General features: G+C 42.5%; 1 protein-coding gene across 1 annotated transcript in view; it reads left to right on the top strand.

Moving 5' to 3' along the window:
• Positions 1-2,547: 2,547 nt before the first annotated feature.
• The window catches only part of LOC131140032 (SLIT and NTRK-like protein 3), a 34,384-nt gene continuing 9,791 nt past the window's right edge, over positions 2,548-27,140 (top strand). The window contains exons 1-6 of the mRNA XM_058090097.2: positions 2,548-2,997; positions 10,071-10,362; positions 11,940-12,191; positions 12,385-12,500; positions 13,598-14,521; positions 18,153-18,372. Coding sequence (XP_057946080.2) covers positions 10,147-10,362; positions 11,940-12,191; positions 12,385-12,500; positions 13,598-14,521; positions 18,153-18,372 — 1,728 coding nt within the window. The 5' untranslated portion in view covers positions 2,548-2,997; positions 10,071-10,146. The remainder of the gene's footprint in view (positions 2,998-10,070; positions 10,363-11,939; positions 12,192-12,384; positions 12,501-13,597; positions 14,522-18,152; positions 18,373-27,140) is intronic.

Raw genomic sequence — 27,140 nt, 5'->3', positions numbered from 1 at the left:
ACTGGGATTTTTGCAGTATGTGCTTAAAAACAGCACAGGCTTCCAGTCGTATATAGAGGATCTTTGACTGGTGTTTTTGCAGTAGGTGCTTAGAAACAGCAAGGAGCTCTAGTCAGAGAGCTCCAGTCGTATATTGGATCTTTGACTGCATTTTTGCAGTAGGTGCTTTAAAACAACCAAACAGTCCTGTCCTCGCGAGAATGCTAACTTTGAAGACTCCTTGAGGAGTTATCCAGAGCCACACTTCATCCCGTCCAATAAGGTGACTGGCAAGTTTTTAGCCGGTAGTCCACAAGATTGTCCTCAACTTTCTCATCACGTTGCCTCCAGCCTGGCGACAAAAAAGCCAGAAACTCATAATAAAGCAAAATAAAACACCCTCCCCTCCCACTGTTCAGCTTTACCGACAATAATTTATCATCTCATTTTAGTTTATTCATCTCTCCTCGTGCCCTTAAGCGGCTGACGGCTTTTCCGTGTGTGTTGCCATGGTGACTCGTGCCATCTGGCTTTGTCGTCGCGCACGCCGAGCGAGCACAGCATCAGTCAGGCCGGCTTTTTTTGTATTTTATAAAAAACAAAAAGGAGGGGGACTTATGAGCGGCGATGACATAGCGCCCTTAGAAGTATGTGAGGAGACTAACACCTGTCTTGCCATGAGGAAGAGGAGCAGGAGGAGGAGGGAGCAACAGATGCTGCAAAGCACAAATTAGGTGCCTGCTCCAGCTAATCACATGCACACAGCTATCTGCTTGATCCATCACTACTGGCATCATCCTGGGTGCCTTACCCCAGGACCAGGGGGGCAGACTTCTCCCCTCACTATTAGTCTTATTTTCTGTACAAGACTCGCCTATACCTTTATATACATAAAGTCATACAAGACAAAAATATCTTTACAATAGTCAAATATCCTATATAACAACAGGAATGATCTGCTGTTTGTAAGAACCTGCTGCAAAAACACTTGTCAAAGATCCCCTAAATGAGAGCTGATGTTGAATTTACTGCAAACACTTGGGAAATATCTTCTATATCAAGGGGTCACCAGCCCGTCGATCGCGACCCACCAGTCCATCTTTGGGACATTACTGGTCAATTGCTAGATTATTATGAAAAAAATTATTTCCCTATATATATATATATATATATGTATATATATATATGTATATGTATATATATATATGTATATATATATGTATATGCATATATATATATGTATATATATATGTATATATATATGTATATATGTATACGTATATATACATATATATACATATATATACATATATATACGTATATATACATATATATACATATATATATATATATGTTCTGGTCATCTACAGTACGTCATTGTTACTGCCAGTTGAAGCACAAACAGATTAGCATGTCCAGCCCTTCTCATGGCCGCCCCCCCCCCCCCCCACATGTCCAAGGCCCAAGCTCACATACACATAACATAACACCACTTAAGTGAAGTTTTTCTTATAAATTGACATCTTTATTCTCGTAACAGGCCTTGATACAGCTATTTATGACTTTATACTCCTAAATATACAAATTTTTCTCTTAAATTTACATCTTTATTCCCGTGAATTTATGACTTCATTCTCGTACTACATTTACAACTTTATTCTCTGGAATTTATGACATTTGTCTTAGTAAATTAGTAAATGTACAGCTCTATTATCATGAACTTATTTTTTTCTTACTTTATTCTCGTCCATTTATGACTTTATTCTTGTAAATGTACAGTAAACCTCGGCTATATCGGATTCAATTGTTCCCACTGGTTTTGTCCAAAATCCGTTATATGCGTATACCGGAAAATGTCTGTTTATAAATATAAATCCGATATATGCGTAAATCGGATTTTATCCGTTATAAAAAGGCACTTCCTTGACTATGTTTCCAATGTACCTGGACTGGGCAATGAAAAGAGACGTAAGGTAATGAGAATTTAACTTTATTGGACTCAGAGCATAACAAATTGTTAATTAAGCTAGGCCCTGTTACGCCCGTCAGGCCTACGTTATTTCCAATAGTGAGGTTAAGATCTCATTCACTGCTGTGCTAGTATTATTGACGTCACTCACTTTTATATTTGTCCTAAATCTGGAGCCAGGAGAAAGACACGATGCGGCCATCCGATTATATGCGAGGGAAATTGGAACGGGACTGGCGATTTTGTCCGAAATAGGCAAAATCCGTTATAAAAAATCCGATATATGCAATGAATTTTTATTGGAAATGCATTACAGAAAAAATTGGTTCTTTTTTATCTGTCCGTTGTGAGCGAATTTCCGATATATCCGAGTCCGATATATCCGAGGTTTACTGTATAACTTTTTTCATGTAAATTTATGACTTTATTCTCGTGAATTTATAACTTTATTTCCAGAAAGTACAACTTTATTCTCATTAATTTATGACTTTATTGTCACGAATTTATGAATTTATTGAATTTATATATGACTTTTTTCTCAGAAGTCACAAGTTTTTTTTTTTTGTAAATTTACTTCATTCTCACAATCGCAGGTTTCTTTTTTCCTCCAATACTTCCGGCTTCAAACTTGAAAGCTACCGTAGTGGATGAAGTGTGGCTCTGGAGAAGTCTTCTTTCAGAGAAGGGGTGTGTATGAGTGGGTCTTTGAGATGAAGAGTGGTCCGGCGGTCCGATGCCGCAGCTACCCCCAGGCTGCACTGTTGAGAGGCGGACCGGCATCCTAAAGCCAGCCTTTTTTCTCCCAACCCAACTCTCTCTCTCCTCTTCCTCATTGCAGTCTTCTCACGTTCCCTCCTCCTCATCCTCATCTCTGCCTCCCTCATCCGCCTCCACAGGACAGAGAGAGAGAGAGAGAGAGAGAGAGAGAGAAGGAGAGAGAGAGGGAGAGAGAGCGAGGCATGCAGGAAGAGTGCGGCTGAATGTGGACGACATGTCGACAGTCAGCCTCTAAAAGTCTTCTCCCGGTCGTTCCCGGATTCTTTGGCAGAGTGAGTATTTTCCTGCATGCTTTGCGTCGTAATGTGGTAGTGATGGGGGAGCTTGTGTGTGTGGGGGGGGGGCGGGGGGGGGGGGTATGGATTGGACGGTGTTCCAAAAAGCCAAAGGATTCCCATTTCCATCGCCTTCAGTGTGTTAATAGGCTGTTAAATTGGTCATGCCTTCATTCAGCTGAAGCTTCAACACGATGGAGGGGCTAATTGATTTTTTTTTTTTTTTTACTGTTACTGGATGCCTGTGGGCTATCCAAGCTACTGCTGCCGGAGCCCCCCCCCCCCCCCCCCCCCCTCCCGCCACACCACCAATGCCATTGATTAGGGATGAGGGCTGCTTGTTGATGGTTTGCCTTGATAGTGCAGTTCTGTGTTTGCTGGGCGCATGCAGGACAGAGAGGACGAAAAGAGACATGGAGGGCGGGGGTGGTGCTGGTGGGGTGGGGGGGAGAGGTAGACACCGGAGTTATGTGACAGGAATAATATGGTGGAGGACCGTCATGTCTTGGCTGCCTTGCGTCAGTCAAGTCTTGGAGGAGAGAGGGACACAGAAATAGATATTTAGACAGATAGGTCCTTGTCATCATTTCCTTCCAGCAGGACATCCATGAAAGGACCCCGGTGGCCTATCTGGACGCTGTATTGATCACTGTTATACATGGTTGGGTCCAAGCCAATGATCAATGACGTTTTAGTGGGATGGGAGACTGACTCGCCGCAAAAGATACCAACAGGGATTCTAAAATTGTGCATTCCAGTTTTACCAACATTAGTGAGCACCATGGCCCACAGCAAAAGTCTCAAAATTGTTCTGAAGGGGCACATTTTTGGAAGACGAAGGACGTCTCCCTCGAACCGTATTGTTCTTCTTTTGTACATGATGTAGACGTCATCATACAGTACATTCAAGGATGAAGCAGTCATACATTTAAACAGGAACAATATGTTTACACCAGATCCTCTGTGTGACAGGATGTTTTTGTCTCTCTGTTCTGTGCGTTCTCAAGATATCAAAGCAGCTACGAATTCCACCTATGAAGCCTTCTGAAAAAAACTCCAATTACATATAATGTGATGTTCATATCAACCAAGCTACAGCGACATTGTTATTATTATCATTGTTACACCAATCAAACTACATTATCACCGGACTGACACCTTGCTACACCACACCGAGTAACTACTACTAGCCCGTAGCGAGTCAGCGCTGCCTTCTACCAAACGACCACTACCAACAGGTAACGCTACATATTGGAGGTACTGCTGCTGCTGCTGTTTTTGTTTTTAAGTTTGGAAAAGTTAACGCTATTTCAAGTTTTTATATTGCTATGTGAAATGAAATGAATGTCTCCAGGAAGGTAGTTCCGGCAACGCTTAAAAGTATTACGTTATCATGAATGTACCTGTTACTACCTGGTTACTGCGTGTTTTAGAGGTGTTCTAATGTGGGCGGCATAGGTGTATCCCATTTCATAGCGCATGAGAGACAGCAAAAGAGAAAGGTGTGAGTGTTCATGTTTCACATAAGCATTATGGATGATGGGCAAAATTCCAAAAAATAGTGCAGGACCCACTACAAAAACACCAGTCAAAGAGCGTCTATATGACCGGAGCAGTTAGCTGTTTTTGAAGGCCAACTGCAAAAACGCTAGTCAGGCATCACTGGTGACAGGAGCACTCTGCTGTTTTTAAAAAACAACTTCAAAACCTCCAGTCAAACATCCTCTCTATACCAGCGTCTACCAGCGTGCTTAAGCACTTCATGCACAAGATCTTCTATGCTGTTTTTGAAGGCGTCCGTGATGCGACAGGGAAAATCTGATGGTTTTATGGATCTTCAAAAACTTAAAAGATCCTCTCAATTACAGGTTCCGTGTTTATGCAAAAATGCTGGTCAAAGATCCTCTCTATGACAGGAGAACTCTGCTGTTTTTAGGAATATAATACAAAAACGCAAGTCTGCATTCCTCAACGCTGCAGGAGCAATTTGCTGTTTTTCAGCATCAACTTTAAAAACGCTGGTCAAAAATCCTCTTTATAACAGCTGCTGTTTTTAAGGGCTTAATGCCTCAATGTGACAGGAGCGCTCTGCTGTTTATTTGGGGACCAAGTTCACAAACTGCAGTCAAAGGTTCTGTATATAACAACTGTTTTTAAGTACTTAAAGTAGAAATGCTGGTCAAAGACCCTCTCTCTGACAGGAGAACTCTGCAGTTTTTAAGAACTTACTGCAAAAATTGCAACAGTCTTGTAAAGTCTTGTAAAGCTCCTGTGCTGCTGTTTTTGGGAATTGAATGCAAAAAAACATCAGTCAAAGATCCACTATACAAACAGCCGGAATCTGCCGTTTTTCCATCCTAAAAAACACCTACTGCAAAAACTACTCCCATACTTGAGTGCTGTTTTTGGGAATCTGCAAAAAAAAAAAGTTGGCCTTGGGCTGACCTGATGTCATTCATGGGCCAGATTTGGCCCGCAGGCTGCCAGTTGATAAGCACTGGCCTAGATGACGCGATGTGTTAGTGTGTGAATGTGAATCTGTAGCAAAGCCAAATGTCTTCCAGTGAGTGTGTGTGTGTTGATGCTTTTATAGGATTCTCCTACGTGCCCTGCTGCATTACAGCGCTTTGTTATGAAAGCGCTCGCTCATTCACACGTGGCTTCTCTACCTGCATGTCGGTGCTTGGCAGCGCACGGAAAGCTTTTTGGGGATGTGGTTTTGACCTTTTTTCCAACACTGTTTCCACAAACACACACACACACACACCTTGGCTGCAGTGCATGCATCCAGGCAGGCGGGCAGGAGTGTTTGGATGTAATCAATATCAGATTTCAACCGCTTCAGTGTGAGCTCTCATCCTGAGTGGCAGCCTTGGCGGACTTTTTACCATTTATGCAACTCTCGCTCTCTTCCTCTCCGAGTGTGCACCGTCTTCTCTCCTCCTTCATCCAACTGCGGCCCTTCGCCCCTTTTTCTCCCCCATTTTCCCTTCCCCCTCCTTGTTTTCCTCGTAATCATCTCTGTGATTGCTCTTCCTCTCCCGGGCGCTGATATTTTCACCGCTGCCTCCTTGTCTAACTGGCTGATGCGAGATTATTGCTGTATGATTACAGCCACCGCGCCATCAGCATCATTATTGCATTTCGCGGTGACAGTGCTTCCACACTGTACGAGAGGATCAAGATGCTTTATCCAATTTAGATCTCATTAAGACTTGAGAGGAGAGATGCCCCCTGTAAGACTCACATCTCTGTTTTGTTTTTTTGGTTTCCAGGAGGGAGGGAGGAGTTCACACTCACAGTTTGGTACGCTGAAATCAAATATTCCAAAAGCTTCTAAAATATACCTCTAAAGTGCTTCCGAGGCACATTATGTGACGTAATTCAAATATTCCAAACAAAAATGCCATCTGCTGGGCTGAATGCATATATTCTGCTATTTTTACTATCTTAAATTTCACCAAAGGATTCCAAAATATGCCTTTAAAGAGCTTCTGCCACCTATTTGACGTACCTCAAATATTCCAAACCAAAATGCCATGCTGAGATGAATATGTAATTTATTGTTCAATTCTGATATTTTTACCAGCTTAGAGTTCACCAAAAGCTTCTAAAACATATTATTACAAAGCTTTTGTGACATATTGTGTTATGTACCTCAAATATTGCTGGGTTGAATACATATTTTGAATTTTTGCCCGTAATGTGTCTGTCTGTTTGCATTCAAAATAACTTGAAAAGTTATCAGGAAGTGTCGGAAATGGGATATGGAAAAAGTGATGACATTTTGAGCGTGATCCGGATCATTGTATGGATCCAAGGATTATGTAAAGGATTCTTTAACATTGATGGATACATTTTCACCATTTGTGCATAAAACTCCACACAAATGGTCAGAGCACTGAACCGCACCAGAGTTCACTTGTAAGGCTACCGTGACCCATCTCTCAAGCCGCCGCTTGTTTGCACACCAGCGTTTTAAACAAAACAAAGGGTATGAACGCACCCCGGGGGATGTATCCAACAAAAAACACACATAAATGACAAAGGCACTTTTTAAAAGTCAAATTTAGAAGCTTTTGGTGAAATTAAAGCCAAATGTAAAAATAACCTATCCAGTCGACCCAGCAGATGGCATGTTGGTTTTGATACATTTGAATTAGGTCACATAATATGTCATCAAAGCTAAGCTGGTAAAAGTCACAGAATTTGGGGTTTGGGGTATTTACCCAAAATTACATCACGCAATATGTCCCAAAAGCTCTGTAAAAGTGTATTTTACAATCTTTCGGCAAAATCTAAGCTGGTAAAAATAGAAGTATTTGAAAATAACCTACGTATTCAACCCAGCATGGACCATTTTTGTTTGGAATATTTAAATGACATCACAAAATATGTTGCAAAAGCTCTGTAAAAGTATGTTTTACAATCTTTTGGTGAAATCTAAGCTATGTATTTAAACCAGCAGACGGCATTTTGGTTTGAAATATTTGAATTATGCATCCCAATTTGGCACATAAGTGTTGTAAAAGTATAATTTAGAATAAATATAAGCCGATAAAAGTTGCAGAGTTGACAATATTTGAGTTACATCAAGTAATATGCCACGAAAGCCGTCCAATAAAGTCTTTAAAATTGTAGCGTGAACATGAAGCACCACACCAGACTGCTCACCTAATTGCGCACCAAGTCTGTTTTTTAAATATTTGTCCACACCAGAGTATGGAACCACAAGTGTGACCGCAGGCTTAAATTTGATTGGCAGCATCCTGCATGAGCATTGATGGCCATCTGAAGATATGCTGCCCGTCAGTCCGCCATCATGACAGTAATGATGAATATGACAGGAGTGGATGTGGCGCTGTTGATCGACCCGACAACGATGACGATTCTCGCTTTCTGTTCCCCTGATTGCCATTCATGCTATTAAATGGAGCGGTTCATTAGACGGCAGCATTATGAATCTGATTTGCATTCGCCCATATTCATATTGCATACATTAAAAACAACACACGCGTGACATTTCAGCTTCAGCGGGCATTTGAGCACACAAATGAATATATTCATGACCTCTTCTCCTCCACAAAAAAAAGCACTTGGGAAATGTAAAAATGAATCACAGGTGAACCAACGCACATGTTTGACTTTGTTTAGCATTTGTGATGTCAGTGTCCCGTTCAGAGATCCTCGATGAAACAGGCTCTGGCAGGCATGAGAATGTTCACAGGCTTTACGGGGTAGATCAGATTATTTGACATAAAGTTGTATGACATCCCCATCAGCGGAGTAGTCAATTGGGACTTTTCTCCCACTTGGGCCCCTGAGCCCAGTTCTGGTTGGATTTCGGTGACGATGGCATTGACTTGTCAGGTCTGATTTTATACATTTTTTCTGTCATGGTAATGTATTGCTCTTTTGAAGACATATTGCCAAACTCTTTAAGTGGCCCCAGCAACTAACCGGAACTACTTTCTTTTTTGAAAACGAACCAGAATGGGGACCCAATGGGGGGGGTTTCCACTGTTGGTGTACTACACTGCTGATGGGGATGTCATGTAGCTTCATGTAAAAAAATCTGAACTAATCCGAACGCAGGTCAAATAAACTCTATGTGCAGGAGTGCTTCACTGCTTTTTAGCAAATACTGCAAACCCTGTAGTCAAAGATCCTCTATATGACAGTAGTGCTCTGCTATTTTTGAGTACCGAATGCAAAAGGTGCTTGGTTGCTTTTAAGCAAGTTCTGCAAAATCAGTAGTAAAGTCTGCAGTTTTTAAACATCGACTGTAAAAGTGGTAGTCTGCAAAAGCAGTAGTCAAGGATCTTCTATGTATATGACAGGAGCGCTCTGCTGTTTTTAAGCACAGACGGCAAAAGCGGTTGTCAAATATCCTCCTTGACTAAAGAGCTTTGCTGTTTTTCAGTAACAACTAAAAAACAAGGATATTCTGAGCTGTTTTTAGCAACTACAACAAAAATGCAAGTTAAAGATCCTCTATATGATGAGAACATGTGGCTGTTTTTGAGCACCGACTGCAAAAACACTCCCCAAAGAACCCCTATATTCCAGACTGCTGTTTTTAGTCAAGTGCAAAAATGGTCATCATAGATCCCCTATATGACAGGGGTCTGCTGCTATTTTTAAAGACCTGCTACAAAAAAATCTCAAAGATCATATACCTATATGACAGGAGCGCCTAAACAACTACAAAAATGGTAGTCATAGATCCTCTTTATGGCAAGTGTGATTTGCTGCTTTTAAGCACCTACTGCAAAAATATGAAAAGACACACTGTATTACAGGAGTGATCTGCTGTTTTTAAGAACCAACATGAGTCAAAGGTCCTCGGCATTGTTTTAAAGCAACTACTGTAAAAACTCTAGTCAAAGATCATCTGCACGAGCACCTATTTTGAGCACCTACTGCAAAAATCCTCTGCAGTATATGGCAAAAGCTCTCTGCTGTTTTTTAGAACCAACTGCAAAAGCGCTAGTCAAAAACCTTCTGCTAGTCAAAGATCCTCTATTTGACAGGAGTCAGACCTACTGCAAAAAAACGTATGACAAGAGCAATGATCATCTATATAAAAGGAGTGCTCTGCTCTTTTTAAGAACCACTTGCAAAAACACAAGTCAAAAGATCCTTTGAGCTGTTTTTAAGCACCTACTGCAAAAACGGTAGTCAAAGTTCCTCTATATAGTGTATATATGATGATATGACATTGATGTCAGTATCTGATTCCAAGGCCATACACTCCAGTTTGTTTTTCATTCGCTTGTGAGCACCTGACTGTGTTTTGATGACGCATGCGTGTTTGTTAAAGTCGTATGGCATACATCGACCCCCCCCATTACCCATTAGCCCACACGTCGTTATTATTCCACCGTAATGTCGCTCTTTGCCCGTGGCAGCTCGGCCTTTGTGATTTAACTTTCATGGCTGGCTTCAGTATGCTTGCGATGCATCATCAATCTGATTCATCCTGCCCTCCTTCTGCTGTGTTTGTGTCCTTGTGCGCCTGAACACATGCGACGTCACATGCGACGTATGGATGGATGTATGTGCCGCAGTGAGGGGCCGACGCCGGGCCACTGCCCCAGGCCGCTGCTACTGCTGAGCTGAGAGGAGGGAGAAGCGGCGCGGAGGATGCAGTGGGTCACCCTGGCCGTGGCACTGGGGTGTGTGCGTTTGACCCGGGCATCGCACAGCCCCACCCCTACCCCCACCTCTACGCACACCCCTTTAGTGGACAACTCAGAGGAAGAAGTGGACGAGCCTTGCTTTGAGCCGTGCACGTGCGAGGTGAAAGAAGGCGTGCTGCACGTGCACTGCGATGGGCGGGGCTTCACCAATGGCAGCCAGGTATCTTTCTCATTTTTTCATGACTGTAAATGGATTTCTTTGTGACGCCCCCTATGCGGGATGTGGTCAAAATGCTTGCATGTAATATAGACACCCTCAAAGTTTTATCATCATTATGACTTACGGGCAATACTAATACGAAAAGGTTTTGCATGATGACGACCATGTTTTTCAACCAATCTTGCGAAAATTGTACACACGTGTGCTTGCTGGACCCTTGAAGGTGTGTACCACATTTTACTGGAATTTGACAAAGCACCTCAAAGTTACAGTGGGTGTTTTGTTGAGCCGTGTGGGAAATTTAAAGTCAATCCTATGTAGGAGGTTTAATAATGGTGCCACCATGAGATGTATGTATTTGTCAGAAAATAATAGCACAGGCAACATGGTATATGTGCATGTTTTTCATCCTTTTGTGTAATTTGTAATTTTTGCAACATAGAAATGGTACAAGAATACTATATTACATCTAAAGTGTGTTATTTTACAGCTTGGAAGGTATAGTAGTGTGTTGTAAGAAATGTTGACAACTCAACATGACACCGCGGGTGTCCAAAGTGCAGCCTGCGGCCCATTTGCGGTCTCTTATATACAGCAGTATTCTGGTCACTGGGCATCAATAATGTTATGAGACATGATGTTCGATTACATTGCCTTTCATACTGCATGGAAAATGTCTACTGAGCCAGCAGAGCCGAGTCGACATGTCATAAGAATAAGTAAATTGGAGAGGCTAACTACTTAGTTCACTAGCTTGGTATGGCATGCAAAAGCAAAAGTGACTATAGGGGTGTTATTTCGTATCTGCAGGACTCTAATAATGTTAAAACCCATATTTACAAAATAAACAGGCTTTCTATGCTCCAACTACAAAAATATTGTGCTTGTTAATATACTGAATACTACTTTGCGTAAAATCGCTCACCGCAGTTGGATCTGGTAAAACGGCAATATCGGAGGAATTATTGTAGTTGGAAAGCTAAAAAACAAAACAGCAGAAATAGAAAAAGCATTTTGCAAGAATAACATCAAAATATTAGACGAAAAAGTCAAACGAGTAAAAAGTTGCAAATTGGACAGCTACACTACCAATCATGGTGTCCAAGCATTTGACTGGACGTTGTGCCTGATGGCAGCCATGTTTTTCACCCACTCTTGCCCAAATTCTACACACGCACTTATAAGTCCCCTGACGTTTTGTACCAAATTTTGTAGTGATTCAGCCAAACAGCCAAAAGTTATCATGTTTGTTTTTGGGGGTTTTTGGAGCTGTTTGAGAAATGTCAAGCCAACCATCATGGGAGTCAAACTTTGGAGTACCGGCACGAAAATAATAGCACAGGCGACACTGTAGAGGTGTATGTTTGGACAAATTTTCATTCTTTTGTATGCAGCTGGTCAGGAGTAGAAGCCTACATAAACATACAGTCTTGTGAAAAACTCTGCGTGTGACGTTTTAATCAGTGGCGTTATTGTTTGTGTAATATCCTCCCGTTCACCCAGCTTACGGGTGTTCCTTTCTTTTAAGCTGGTGTAATTAATGAGATAACTAATCAGAGCGCTAATTAATCATTCAGGTGTCACAGTCGTGGGTCCGCCCTTTCAAACTCAACCTCCAGAGGAACTCTCTGAGGCGTCTCTATAGCAACGGGTTCCAGCACCTCGGCAACGCTGTGTCGATAAACCTCGGCAACAACGCACTGCAGGACATCCGGGTGGGCGCCTTCCACGGCCTGGCCAAGCTGAGACGCCTCTACCTTCATGAGAACAAGCTGGAGGTCTTCAGAAATGACACCTTTGCCGGCTTAGAGGCTCTGGAGTACCTCCAGGTAGGCTTAATCTGCCTTGATTATCCGCAGATAGACAAAAATAGTTGCCGGGTAGCAGGTGGCCCAAGTGAAAGAATCTCCTCTTTTTTTCCTTCTTCTCTCCTTTCCAAATGGTGATGCCACTGCTTTTCCCGTGCCTTGTTAAGTCTATTTTCCTGACATGTTCAACACATTCCGTCTCGCCTTCATGCAGGCCGACTACAATGTGATCAAACGCATCGACAGCGGTGCTCTGAGGTTCCTCTACAAGCTCCGGGTTCTGATCCTGAATGACAACCTGATCCCCGTCTTGCCTGCACATCTTTTCAGGTGACAGTCTGACACATGTTTGACAAATCGTTTTAATTGTGCCGCGACTGATCTTAAGAAATATCAAACATGGATGTACACAAGCTCTCTGCTGTTTTTAAGCACCTACTGCAAAACACTACAAAGATCCTCTATATGAGACAGGAGTGTTGGGCTATTTTTAAGACCCTACTGCAAAACATTAGTCGAAGATCCTCTATAAGTGACAGGAGTGCTGTTTTTTTAGGAACATACTGCCAAAATTCTAGTCAGATTTTCTATATCAAAGATGCTCACTAAAAACACAGATCCTCTATAACAGCCATTACCAAATAGCGGACCTGGGTCCAGATACGTACCCAGTGATGGCCCTTACAGACTCATGACCAATTACAGTGAATGGAAACTATAAGTTTCCTTTCATTGCACTGGTTTAGCTCTTGACAGGAGCACGCTGCTGTTTTTACAGGACCAAATGCAAAAATGCCAGTCAAAGATTCTATATATGAAAACACAAGTCAAAGATCTTCTATATGATGAAGCATCCTGCTGTTTTTAAGCACAGACTGCAAAAACATGAGTCAAAAATCTTCTCTATGAGAGGAGCTTCCTGCTGTTTTTAACAAATTACTACAGAAACACTAGTCAAAGATCCTCTATATGTGACAGGAGTGTTCTGCTGTTTTTCAGAACTTACTGCAAAAACGCTGGTCAAAGCTCCTCGGAGCTCTCTGCTGTTTTTAACAACCTACTACAGAAACACTAGTCAAAGGTCCTCTATATGTGACAGGAGTGATCAGCTGTTTTTTAAGAACTTACGCTGTGTTTTTTCTAACCAACCGCTAAAATGCTAGCCAAAGATCTTGATGGGATGTGAGTGTTCCGTTGTTTTTAACGATAACCGACTGCAGAAACATGAGTCAATGATCCTCTTTATGTGACAGGAGCCCTCTGCATGGCTTAAACAATAGTCAAAGATGCTCTATGTGACAGGATGCTCGGTTGTTTTTAAGCACCTCCTGCATGTGTATGCTTATCCAAATGATGCATTCAACATCAGACAGGATTTGTATCTTCACTGGCTGTCCCATTTAACCATGCCCCTCCTCCCACTCCAGATCTGTGTCGCTGACTCATCTGGACCTGCGGGGAAACCGTCTAAAGAGCCTGGCATACGCTGGGACCCTGGAGTATGTGGGCCGCTCCCTAATGGAGATACAGCTGGAGGAGAACCCCTGGAACTGTGGCTGCGAGGCAGTGCAGCTCCAGCAGTGGCTGGGTCAGATCCCTTACACGGCAGTTGTCGGAGATGTTACCTGCGAATATCCCTTCCACCTCCACGGCAAGGACCTGAGGGAGATCCCACGCAAGGAGCTGTGCGCTGATCTCCCGGATAAAGAGCTACAAGCAGAAGGAGGGAGGCCTCCAGGAGGAACACAGCCTCAACATTTGCCCCCTAACTCCAAGCCCAACTCTCACCCGGGGAGAGCTCGGCCAACTAAACCCTCCTCGATGGTGCATGGCTCCCGGCAGAACACCCACACCTCCTCCACTTCATCCTCCTCTTCTTCTGCAGAGCGCAGAGACAAGGAGAGGCACCCAAGGCCCACAAAGCGTCCCAGACCTTCCAGGACATCCCCAACATCTCGCAGCCCTAACCAGAATCCCCCTGTGGCCGGCTACCAGACCAGACCCCCCATTCCCATCATCTGCCCCCTGGGCTGCACCTGCAACCTCCACATTACCGACCTGGGCCTGACCGTCAACTGCAAGGAGAACGGCTTCCTCAACGTGTCCCAGCTGACGCCGCGACCACTCAACGGCCGCAAATTGTACCTGAGCGGGAATTTAATCCAGAGGATCTATCGTAGTGACTTCTGGAATTTCTCCAGCCTCGATCTGCTTCACCTGGGGAGCAACCGTATCTCCTACCTGCAGGAGGGGGCCTTCTCCAGCCTGACCAGCCTGAGGACTCTCTACCTGAATGGGAACAACCTGGAGAGGCTCAGCCCCAACATGTTCCTGGGGTTGCAGAGTCTAAGGTAGGATATTGTCTCTCCACATTGCTCCAGAAAGCCAAAACCAGTTTAGAAAGGTCCGGATACGACTACATGGAAATGTATTCCATTTCTGCCATCGGAGTGCATTAGCATATTAGCATGATTAGCGCTTGGATGAAGTTTGACTGAAAGGAAAGGTAGCCATTCTCCATCCAAGGCTGTCGTTTGATGACAACTTTTAGCTGAGTCTGCTTTGAATGACACCTGTGGAAGTGAACGTTTGCTTTGTAAATCAATGCAGACGTGCTGATGTGTCCAGATGTTGCCAGCCGTGTGGGGAAAAAGAGCTTCTCATAACTAACATTTTTGCAATTTCATACAAATGAGCCACTCTCAAATGAGGATCTCAAATGACCAGTTTAAGAAACAGTACACCTGCCAACACATTTTTCACCCCTGAATACGCTTGTACACGTTGCTGCTCGCCAGGTACACGTGTTATTGCATTTCGCCACTTTCAGTTTGGAGTTCAGTCTCCAAAACTTCAACCTCAGTAAAAAAAAAAAAATAGTCGGCTTGTAGTACATTATTTCCTGTCTGTATTCGACTTGTTCCAGCCTTCTCAGGGTGTCTGCAGGTTTCAACAAGTCAAATTTAAGACCGTCATGAATACAATTTAAGAACAATTGCACATCCAGGCTGGCAGGAAAGTAACAAAGTACATGAAGGAAAATTGGAGGCCTGTTTGCTCCATCCATCCATCCATCGCGGGGGGGGGGGGCATGAGGCGGGGTACACCCTGGACTGGTGGCCAGCCAATCACAGGGCACATATAGACAAACAACCATTCACACTCACATTGATACCTATGGACAATTTGGAGTCGCTAATTAACCTAGCATGTTTTTGGAATGTGGGAGGAAACCGGAGTACCCGGAGAAAACCCACACATGTACAGGGAGAACATGCAAACTCCACACAGAGAAGCCAGGTCTTCCCGATCTCCTGACTGTGTGGCCACACTTGCTCTCTTTAATTGCCGTTGATGACCCAAAATGAATGAAGCTAACAAGCTAAATAGTCGACTTTCATTGTGGTTGCTCCAAAGTGCAGCCAGGGGCCCTGTGGCTTTGATTGTTACTGGCCCATAAAATTAACAATAACAAAATGCAAATATATGAAAAATAAAGAAGAAGAAAGCTGAAATGGTAATATTAAAGTCTCACAATAACACAAAACTAAAATTATGTGTATATATATATATATATATATATATATATATATATATATATATATATATATATAATATTTATTTAATTATTAATATTGTGTGTGTGTATATATATGTATATACACACACACACACGATATTAATAATTAAATAAATATTAAGTAAGAATACAAATAATAAAAATGAAAATAAACTGTGAAGGTGATATGATTGTGTGTGGGTGCAGAATGAGGAAGATGGTTCAGTGCAGACAGGACACTTGATTTTGCTGATGTGGTTTTGGCATGGTTGCGGAAAATACAGCAACCTTTGTTGTCTTCCTCATAAAGTATATTCTTTGGCTTTATCAAGTCCTTGAGCGAGTCTCGTGTTGAAGGACTAAGACTATTAATTAATTTACGGGAGTGCGTACCTAACCACAAAACACAAACACAAATTCTGTGTCATCAGAAACATGGAAAGTGAAAATGCTGACATATGATATGCAAATGCTGACATATGGTAAATGTATAGAATCCTCCTTTTCAGACATGTTTATTCTGCTGCAACCAATCTCTAGATCAATCGGTCAGTGTCGGATTTCCGTGGAAAAGCATGTGATACATATATGCAGATAATGTCTTTCAATGCCAATCACAAAACACAATGACTTGTAGAGCCTACTCTGATAGCCTGCAGAGGTCCCTGTGTGTAGTGTAGCGTCCTGCTCTAATGGCGGGCAGTCTCCAAAACAAGCAAGTCCGCTGAACATATCTGTCATGGATAGTTGGCATCCTGCAACATGCCACGAAAAATATCTTGCGGGGGCAACACGTTAAAGGAAAACTGCACTTTTTATGGAATTTTATCCATCATACACAATCCTTACGTGAGACATTGACACATACTTTATGTCTCTCATTTCTCTGCATTCTAACCATGTAAAAACTGAAAAAACAAGACAGCTCAGTAGTGCTTGTAATGGGATTCACCTACACCAGGGGTGGGCAAATATTTTGACTCGTGGGCCACATTGAGTTAGCAAAAATTGTTAACACACACACATTATTTCATGCTTATAATTTTCCTTGAATTATTTGTCTATTATTTATCTGTCAAAGTGCTACACTATCAGCTGTATGTTCTCATGTCCCATTTTTCAGGAGCACTTTAAACATCAGACCACATCAAACTATATCATTTAATTTTACAGGTTTGTTGATTTGGCGGGCCGGATTCAAACGCTTGGTGGGCCGCATGTGGCCCCCGGGCCGTATTTTGCCCTCCCCTGACCTACACAGACCACTATTAAGACACCTCTAAAAACCTCCAACAAGGTTTTATGCTGTTATATAATACAGTGACCATTAGCTAACAAGTACATTCATGATAACATGGAATACTTTGCCATATTTTACACATTCTAAGCATTCTAAGCATTACAGGAACTTCAAAGTACTCGGCATATTGATTTCACATAACATTATAGAAACAAGCGCCTAATTTTTCCAAATTCAGAGAGCCTTACCTTTTTGTTTGTGGTCTGAGGCGTTGGGAATGGACGTCTTTTGCGAAGCTAGTCGCTAGCCGGCTAGTCGCTAAGTGTCAATGTGCCAGTAACGTAATTCAATCGACTTAACAATGTCAATAATAATAATACAGATGTTGTTGTAGCATGTCACGTTCATGTCAAATGTTTGAAAATGGAGCATTTTGAGTATTTTTACAAAGGCTTAATAGGCGGAATAAGTGTTCCCCATACATGCAGTACTGAGCTGTTTATCTTGTGATCGGTATGGGTATCGGCCGATCTCAAGCATAAATGACCAGTATCAGAATCAGCAGTACAAAACCCAGTTCTACTCTATATATGACCATTAAAACAAACATCTACGGCGAGTAACTATGCTGATTCAGTCAGTTATTGCTTTAATATTTAAAGCACGAGAGATCTGTCACAGCAGACAGGCAGCAGCCCAAGTCTGGACTTTGCCAGGGACTCTCGGGCAAGCGAGAGCTAATTCATTTAAGCCAGACCATGTTTCAGCAAAACAATTCGATGAGCCGGTTCGATTTATTTGCAACTTCTGTAAGTTCACACTGATTTTTATTATTGATTAGTGGCGTTAAAGATTCATCACTTCTTCAAGCCAACACATTGATTAGCTACGCTTCAGCGGGGATAAGCACACAATGTTGTGTTTTGATAGCAATTGATTTATCATCTGTGAACGGGTGAAAAAAGAGCAATTAAAAGCAAATTCCTGTATGACTGATTTACATAAATATCCATTTGTGTAATTATAATGCTAGAAGGCAAGAGTGGCAATTTACCTACTGCTGCTGTTGCTAAACGACCCACTTACAGACTTTGTCATTTATTAAACATGCAACCGGGGGATTATCACAACCAATATGTTTCTAGGATGTTTGGAAGTAATGTGTCCTTCTTCTCGATGTTAGGTACCTTTACTTTGAGTACAATGAGATCCGGGAGATTGACCGCGGCACCTTCGACTCCATGCCGTCCCTGCAGCTGCTGTTCCTCAACGCCAACCTCCTGCGAAGTCTTCCCCCGGGGGTGTTTTCAGGAGTCAACCTGTCTCGCCTCAACCTGAGGAACAACCACTTGCTGCAGCTTCCGATGGACGGCGTGCTGGAGCACCTCACCCGCTTGGTACAGGTTGGTACTCACTGATTTGAAAAACAAATAAACCTGAATGTGCGTCAGTGAGTCAGAAACCTGGCAAGAAAGAGGCTTTAGTCAAGCCTTTATCTTGAGTGAAAGTGGCAGATGGACGGCACCGGATCACCACAGTTTGTTTACGAAACGCACAAATGTGCATAAGTATATTTACTTGACATGTCAGACGACGAGATTAAAAGGACTAATGCGTTACCAAGACCCGTCGTGTTTTCACAGCTTGATGAAATACACAAAACAAGCTCAACTCACGGATGGAGCTATTTCGATATGTTAAACCGCCCCCCCAGGCACTGGTGCCTTGGCACCATTTGCGCTCATCAGAAAAAATGGAACCACTGGATCTCAAGAATGAGAGTTAGTATCACGAAGATTCTCGCTGATCACCAAAGACCGATGAAAAGGTTTGCACTGAGTCGGTTGTGGCTCGACTCTGTCAGGGGTGACAAAATGGCATTTTGGATGGATGGCATGCTAAAACTGCCACGACGTCACACAGTGGACGCTTCTGTTGTGTGATGCTAAAAACAACAATGGAGGACAAAAAGAGTCTCAGTCTTTACGCCTCAGGAGACACTGACTTGACATGACTTGTAAGATGACTTGTAACAATAGTAATATGCAAGAGGTCCATAAATAAAATAGTAATAAAATAGTACCTGCTAGTACCTTCTTTTGCCTATGGAAAAATGTCAGTACCGAGTAGAGCAGTACACAGTACCGGCTCGGAATTGGCTTGAATCAGTTGAGGCAGGTTTGTCAATGCGACAATAATTCATTGCAGTATTACATCAGCAGTCGCCAATGTGGGATGGCAACATTGAAGGGGAATGATGATTGACCACATTCAGCGAAAAACAAGAAATACCCGCTGTTGCCTATGGAAAAATGTCAATACAGAGTAGAGCAGTGCACTGACTCAAGCTAGGGTTCAGCTTGAGTCAGTTGAGGGCGGTTTGTCAATGCGACCAATTAGTAGTAGTCGCAGGTAACTGCCCTACCATGTGATGCCAATTGTGGAAGAGAATGAGGCTCCCCTGTCTTTACATAATGGGATCTATCCAAAGGGCGGCTGAGGGCAGAGAGATGCCAACTTGATCAACCACAACCACAATCAGGATTTTTTTCAACCAGTGTTCTAATCAATCTAATTGATCGGGCACATTTATAAAATGCCATAATGTTCATTTTTCGGGAAACTCAGATGGATTAGCATCTCCCCAAGGCCAACAAAAGACCAGGCAGCTGCAGTAAAGAGGATAACACGGACTATAACACAGCAGGGTCCAGTATCACGGTGTGGTACGTATACCATAGTCCATATGGTATCAACTCTAAATGTTTGGGACTCAGGTACTCTACATGGTACCTGGTTCTGCCAACTGCGACTACAGCCTTGGTGAGCCGAGTATGTACCGTTTAATGGTTGCAGGGGCAGAGTTTCATGCTATACAAGCAAGACAAGATGTGACATAAAGGATGTGACATAAACAAAAAGACTAAAATACTCAGGACATCCAAGAAGGGCATGACACAAGACCACAGGGAGTTGATACAGCAGTAGAGGACTGGTAACAAAACACAAAAATGTCAAGAGTGTCCCTACACGACTAGAACACCGCACCAAAGGGCAGAATATGGATGAAGAGCTTGAGCCTTCGTAGCACCAAAGTGGAAGGTATCCAAAGAGGTGGAAAGCGCTACCATTTGCAATGAATGACAAGGACCGAGGCTACATTTCAAAAACATTCTTGTGCTGCAGGTTGATGTTAAAGCAACTTGCTGAGCTCCCCAGTGTAACTGGAGGAAGGAGTTGAGCAGGATGTGTCTGTGTCAAGGGAGCAACTTAGCGGGATGCTGCACTAGTGGAGCACAAGAAGCAGGAGGCTGAGAAGCATAGAAGGGGCCTAGGCCCAGGAGACTGGGATTAGCGCAGGAGAGAATCTGGGGACCTGGTGCAGAGCAGGATCAGGGGGACTACTGCAGGAGAGGGGGGGGACGGAGGGCAAAGGAAAAGGCGCTTTGATGATTTGTGCTACACAGGGGTGTCCTAATTTTTGCATATGACTTTGTATTTGTGTGAAAATGTGTCAGAATGACACAACATGCACAATGTGTTGCTTGTGCTCTGATTTTTCTGATAAACACACCACATGGTTGCGCTGTTATTAACTGATTTAACTAATTTAATTAATTTTCAAAAGCCGTCCTTCTCGGTATGGGCTATTTTTGATGATTTTGATAGATTTTTCAAGGCACACAGAATATTGCGTTCTTAGGTTATATCTGTGCTTCTCGATTATTTTCTGTCAGCCCCCCCCTCAAGTGACAGAATTTTTTTTGTGTCCCATTTTCTCATGTAGAATAGCTATTGCCAAAAGGGCTTTCAGCCCACATACTCAGTGCTAACATCAAGGAAATTTGCCAGAGACCGAAGGCGTAGAATACATAAATGCTGTATAACATCTACTTTATTATATGGATCTGAAACTTGGACGATAACTAAATCAACTGCAAAAAGCACCATGAACCCTGATCTCCAAATGCAACTAAATGATGATGACATTTCTAGCATAGCTTTCACTTTATCGCTAATTAGCCATATATATTTTATGTAGCCAAAATGTCTAAACAACAATGCCGCACAACACAAAAAATAGTTGTTTTACATGAAAATATATATTTTACAAATACAACATCATTAACTATTTACAATTTTCACATTTGCAACTGAACTGTGTGTGTGCACCCTTCAATGCATAACCTCCATCTCGCTACACGGCGAGATGCCTTTTCACTTCCTGGTTACTGCGGAGCATTTATTTCTATGGGAAAGATGCATGCTGAACTCTGATGAAATGCACTTTTCAGCTCAAAACTGCACCAAAACTGCACTATTGTGGAGTTTCATCATCACCTCCTTGTGACTCTTGCACAAAAAAATGAATTTGAGAGCCAGCGGTCAGTTTTAAAAAAACGTATCAATACGTCTTTGGTAGCAAGCGAGCTACTGGCAAGCCCATGTGTGTATTTGGGCAAGATTGGTTGAAAAACATGGTGCAGTCAGGCACAACATGCTTTGACTGATAGTGTAGCTGGATGGTGTAGCAGGATTCTTTGACAAATGAGGTGAATTGACTTGAAATTTCTCACATAGCTCAATGCGTTCAACACTAACTTAATAGTGATCAGTCGAATCATCACAAAATGGTACACAATTTTCAGCAACTGACAAGGACATGTGTGTAAAATATGAGCAGGATTCATGACAAATTAGGTGAATTGACTTGAAATTGACAAACAACGTGGATGGACTTGAACAATGCCTATTAAAGATGTAAATTTTGCCCTTTTTTTGGCCGTGACCCTCACCTTGCCACCTTCAGAGGTAGCATTGCAGGGAAAAACGAGGTGTATTGGCAGCCCATCTGATAGGGTGTTCCGCTTAGCCAAGATTGGGGTGTGAAGTTTAACACCCAAGACTAACTTCTCCCACCCTGTTGTGTTGACAACAGCAATTGTCTCTGTTCAATGAATATGCTGTGTGGGAATAACACAGGTGAGGAAATGTGTGAAAGGGGCTTCCGAAACAATAGGAGCCTGTAATTGTGAAACTGTGTCATTGAGACTGACTCCACAGCACCCCCCGCCAAGTACTGCACTCCATTTTGCCTCCATTCCTTCAAGATGTAGCAGACTGCACAACATGGCCTTGTCCTTACCAACGCCAGATCGACAAAGTTCTGCACCATCGTCGAAATTTGATTTCCATCCCCGATAGCCGTTGTCAGCCTGGATTTAGCAAGCCAAGTAGGCATGAAGGACTTAATGGATAGCAGAAAAAGATGATCCGACAAGGACTGAAACAAGAAATCCAAACTCAATTATGACAGAGCTAATGTCAAAGGAGCAGTTGGCAGGACATGAGGGTAGGCGAGTGGAAGACTGATGCAGGGCTGGTCAAGGCGGAGAAATAGAAAAAAAGTATTCTTCGTCTGTACCCACCTAACTAATTCACGAGCGAGCCTCGTATTTATCAACGAAACTGCTTAGGTTGAATCTACTTCACACTGCAGGCAAATTGCGATTGTTTTTGCTCTATGTGACCTAAATCTGGGTTTTTCATGACAGTGTGAACAATACAATTTCTTTCCATATAAACTCAGGCCTCTTTGGTATGCGCTCATAAATCCAAATTGTATCCCATATTACTGCAGGCTGGCCATTCGGGTCACATATAGACGACGTATATGTCATCAAAGACCACGGAGGCCACGAATTGGGGTCATGTTTACTCCAGTAAAAAGTGCACCACATGTGATGTTGTGTTTTGTGTATACGCGTCCGTGCCCAATACAAGCTGCATTTCTTTTGGAACGTGAAAAGTATGGATTTTGCAATAAAATAAACAAACAAATTGGCCGTCATACCCAGTAGTAGCAGGGGTGTCCAAAGTGCAGCTCGGGGGCATTTGCAACCTGCGGCACATAAAAATAGATGGAAAGTTAAAAAAAAAAGAAACAGCAGTAATTTTAGCAGAATAAAGACAATTAGTGAATAAGTGAATTTACACAAAGTAGGATTCAATATTAATAAATGGCATATTTTTGTAGTTAGAGCATAGAAAACCCATTTATGGTCTTCTAAATGTTTTTTTTAACATTATTAGAGCCCTGTACACATGAAATAGTACCCCTATAGTCACCTTTACACTTGTATTACCTAATATAGTAGGCATGATAAGCAAAAATAAGACCTAGCATTAGGGAAAATACCTTGTCGTTGTAGTATCTCTAACATAATGTGGTTCGATCACATGGCATTAAAAAAAGATTGACAGTCACTATGACATCTGTCACTTGATTGCTATGCAAAACTAACATTAATGTGCCACACAGAGACGTACACTGCGACAGTACTGCTGGCTTTGTTTACGCCACATTGCTTATACGTAGGTGATGGGATCCCTGAAGTGACACAAGAGACGGCCGCCGCTCATAGCATATGCTGTATGTAGAAAGCTACCAAGCTAACAAGTCAACCTCCAATTTATTTGATCTACACTTAAAGCGTCTCAAACAGAGTGGAGCAGAAGGCCAAAAGTGTACCACTTCCACACAGAATAGGAGGAATGGAAGAACTTCTTTTTTACTGTGTCATGTCGAACTGGTTGCAAGTGAAGGTAATGTAATGTAAAGAAATGACGCCTAGTGAACAGAATACTACTTTTTATACTATATATACTTATATACTACTCTATTTTTGACTAATAATAGGCCACATTCAACCACAATGAATGAAAAAAAAGATAGAGTGAGGGACCAATGTCCAAACCGCGATGTAGCGAGGGACGACTGTATATCACAAAGCTGAGATGCAGTTTTTTTCTTGAAACATAAACATGTGCAGCATTAATACTGTAGTTCCCGCTTTTAGCCCCATTTCGCATCTCTACTCGCTGCTTTCGTCTTCTCCACTTGTCTGACTTTGTCTGTTTATGTATTTTACCAGGAAGGCCAAACAAGAGACTTTAACGACCGCAGCGTGTTTTTATCCCGAGTCATGACTCTCGCAAGTCCAACAACTGCAGTATTTCTCCATCATCTGCATGGTGTGTTGTTTCCAAGGCTGTGTTGTTGCATGCAGGACTACAGTTTTGCGCCTCAGGTATTATAATTAGAAAATTGCCAGTGACTGGATTTGCATAAGTGGTCTTAATAAATCAGAAGCGACACCATAGAGAAAGAACAAGGCAATGGCACGCCGACTGTAAAACCGCTCCTTGCACATTTGACCTCGCCGTCACGTGACTACGTGCTGTAGCACAACCAAGCGATAAGGACGCAAGCTGATGTGGTGCATATTTCATCCTGCCTCCTCTCACTTGAGTCAATTTAGCAGAGCGGGCTTTTCTTAGACAGCCCCTCGCAGAGTAGTGAGCTATGGTGGGTGTGGATTAGCCTGAATGTCGTTGTGTGTGTGTTTTTAGAAAAAAGAAATCTTAGGTGTGGGTGAGACTGGATGAGGTCTGCTCAGGGGAAGGACAACAAAGTCATATAAAAGCATATTGTCTTTTCATGCTGTTGCGCTCCTCTGATGTCCAAGAGCATAAATCATTGACTGGATGGTTGCAGTCATAAAGCAACAACAGTGTCGCCATTGTTGTGCCTTGATAATCTGTGGCACGGAAACTGAAGGAGCACTAGAACAACAAAAAATATTGCTTTTGGCCGGATCTGTGAGTACTGTCTTAGCGTTGTAACAAAAAAAAAACAAACAGCTATCCATTGTCGAGCATGCATAGCTCAATCATCTCATCTTGGAATGGAACACATCTCAAGATTCCGACCACGTAGTGATCGAGAACATTGAATAGCTCATCCTTATGTTCAGAACACAGTGTTCTTTGGACTCTGCCCGGAAGATGATAACATCATATGGCTGTCTGCACTTGAAATACTGGAAACCGGTGGTCACCAACCTTTGTGAGCCCAAGATGCCTGGTCTCAATCATGAACCTTAAAAAGGCGCTTTATGCTGGAAAAGCCTCCAATGTGGATGAATGACAACAATTCTGCAAAGATGAGTGGACCAAAATTCCTCCGCAGCGCTGTAAGAGACTCATTGCAAGTTACCACAAACGCTTGATTGCAGTTGTTGCTGCTAAGGGTGGCCCAATCAGTTATTAGCTTTAGGGGGAAAACACTTTTTCACACGGGGTCAAGTAGGTTTGTTTTTTTTTCTCCCCTCATAATGAAAAGTATTCATATTTTTGGATGATCTGAAACATTGATGTGACAAATATGCAAAAACATCCAATGCGTATGTCACAATAACCAATACTTGAATGGTCCATTCCATTTCATCTCTAATAGCAAGCTTAATAGTCCCTGTCACCCTCATGAACGGGATTATACATGAACACCTACATCCATGCTCTGACACCGTATGCAAAACACCTCCCCCGATGGCACCGTTACATAAACGCCAGTCATTAGAGGACATTGGAAAAGAAATTAAAAAATACTTAAAGTCCCCGCAATGCCCTAATACCACCATAAGCACTAATGAGGGCTCTCTCGTTCTCTTTCTGGCTCTTGGAGAGGAAATCGGGTTTGGTGATTCAGCATCTGAGTCAACGCCAGAAATGATTACGGTTCAAATGCCTCTCTCGTTTTCTCTTTGAAAATGCAAAGGAAATGTGTACTCGGGGAGCTGATAATGACCAAATACAAACAAACACAACCTCCACTCAAGCACCGTCACATATAATAACAATATCGAAACACTGACGAAAACCGCAGCACAGCCACGGGAAGCCAGATTAGCGGTTTTACTTGGGATCTCTACATTAATGCTTTAAGTATAATAGAGCGTATGTCGTAAACAACTTCATGAATATTCACCTTCTTCTTGTCAGGCGCGCAGAGGAGGGGGACGCATGTCATTTTCATCCTGATATGTGGGTCGGAATTCAGCGGGGATTTGGAGGATGCAAACAAACACCAAAAATAAAGCAATTGCTAATGAATCAGAGCAGCTGTAACTGCAATGTGTGGCCACTAGGGGTAGTATATTCATATTGTCAAGCATCAAAACGACTGAATGAACAAAAATACAAATTTAAGGCATTCAGAAGACGCATTCAGAGGACGCATTCAAAGACGCTGCGACGATATGTAGTATTCTACGCTGGTGAAAGATCGTGTCATGTGCACTGACAGTTTGCAAAAAGACCTACACGCAATTGAGAAGTGGGCATCTGACTGGTGCATTACTTTTAATGCTAGCAAGACAGAGGAGATGATTATCAGCAGGAAGCGTGACAAGACACCCCCCCCTCTTCACTTCATGGGCAGTCAGCTGAAGCCGACCAAGAGCATCACCCTTCTTGGTGTTGTTATTACCAACACTCTTACTTGGACCCCGTATATTACATATCTTGCTAAGAAGACTGCAAAGCGGCTCTACATCCTAAGTCGGTCAAGGGATCTTCTCCCCTTCAAGGCCAGAGTTACCATCTACAAGGCTTACATTCGACCCCTCATGGAGTATGCATCACCCATTTGGAGTGGAGCTGGCAATACTGCTCTCAGTATTCTATGCAGACTTCAGCGGAAGGCCTTGCGTCTTCTGAACATTGAAGACCCAATCAATGCTGGTATTTACCCCTTGGAGCTTAGAAGAGATGTTGCTACTCTCTGCACATTTTACAGACATTTCTTCTTCAAGCCATCGTTGGAAATTGGTTCGATCATCCCCCCGGTGTTTGCTAGTTTGAGGACAACAAGATCCTCTACCGCACATCCATACTGTGTAACTATCCCCAGGTCTCACACACATCCTCTTACCAATCCTCTTACGTACCAAGGGCATGCCGTCTATGGAACTCGCTGCCAGCTCACACCTTTCCCACCTTACCAAATATGGATATATTCAAGAAAAATATTAATCAGCATTTAGTTGCTATTTTGACTTAAAATAATTAGTATTATTTTGGTCCTTAAATGGAAATTAACTTTAGCTTAGTGGACCGCTTTTCATCAATTCTCTGATGGCAACACCAGGTCCCTTAGTTATTGTTAAAAAAAAAAAAAAAAAAAAAGCTCAGTGAGACAGGTATTCATTACAGGTTTGAATTTGAAATACTTGATAAAAACACAGTCTGCTGTTGTGGCCGTAACCCACGCCAAGCTGAAACTCAACTCTGAACCCTGATATCACTTGCTGTCTGCCACACTCAGCTC

This window comes from Doryrhamphus excisus, linkage group LG14 (genome assembly GCF_037039965.1).
Source record: "Doryrhamphus excisus strain RoL-2023G ecotype Guam linkage group LG14, RoL_Dexc_Guam_v1.1, whole genome shotgun sequence".
NCBI lineage: Eukaryota > Metazoa > Chordata > Actinopteri > Syngnathiformes > Syngnathidae > Doryrhamphus > Doryrhamphus excisus.
Note: the sequence above shows the minus strand (reverse complement) of the source record. Positions and strands in the feature narration are given on the sequence as shown.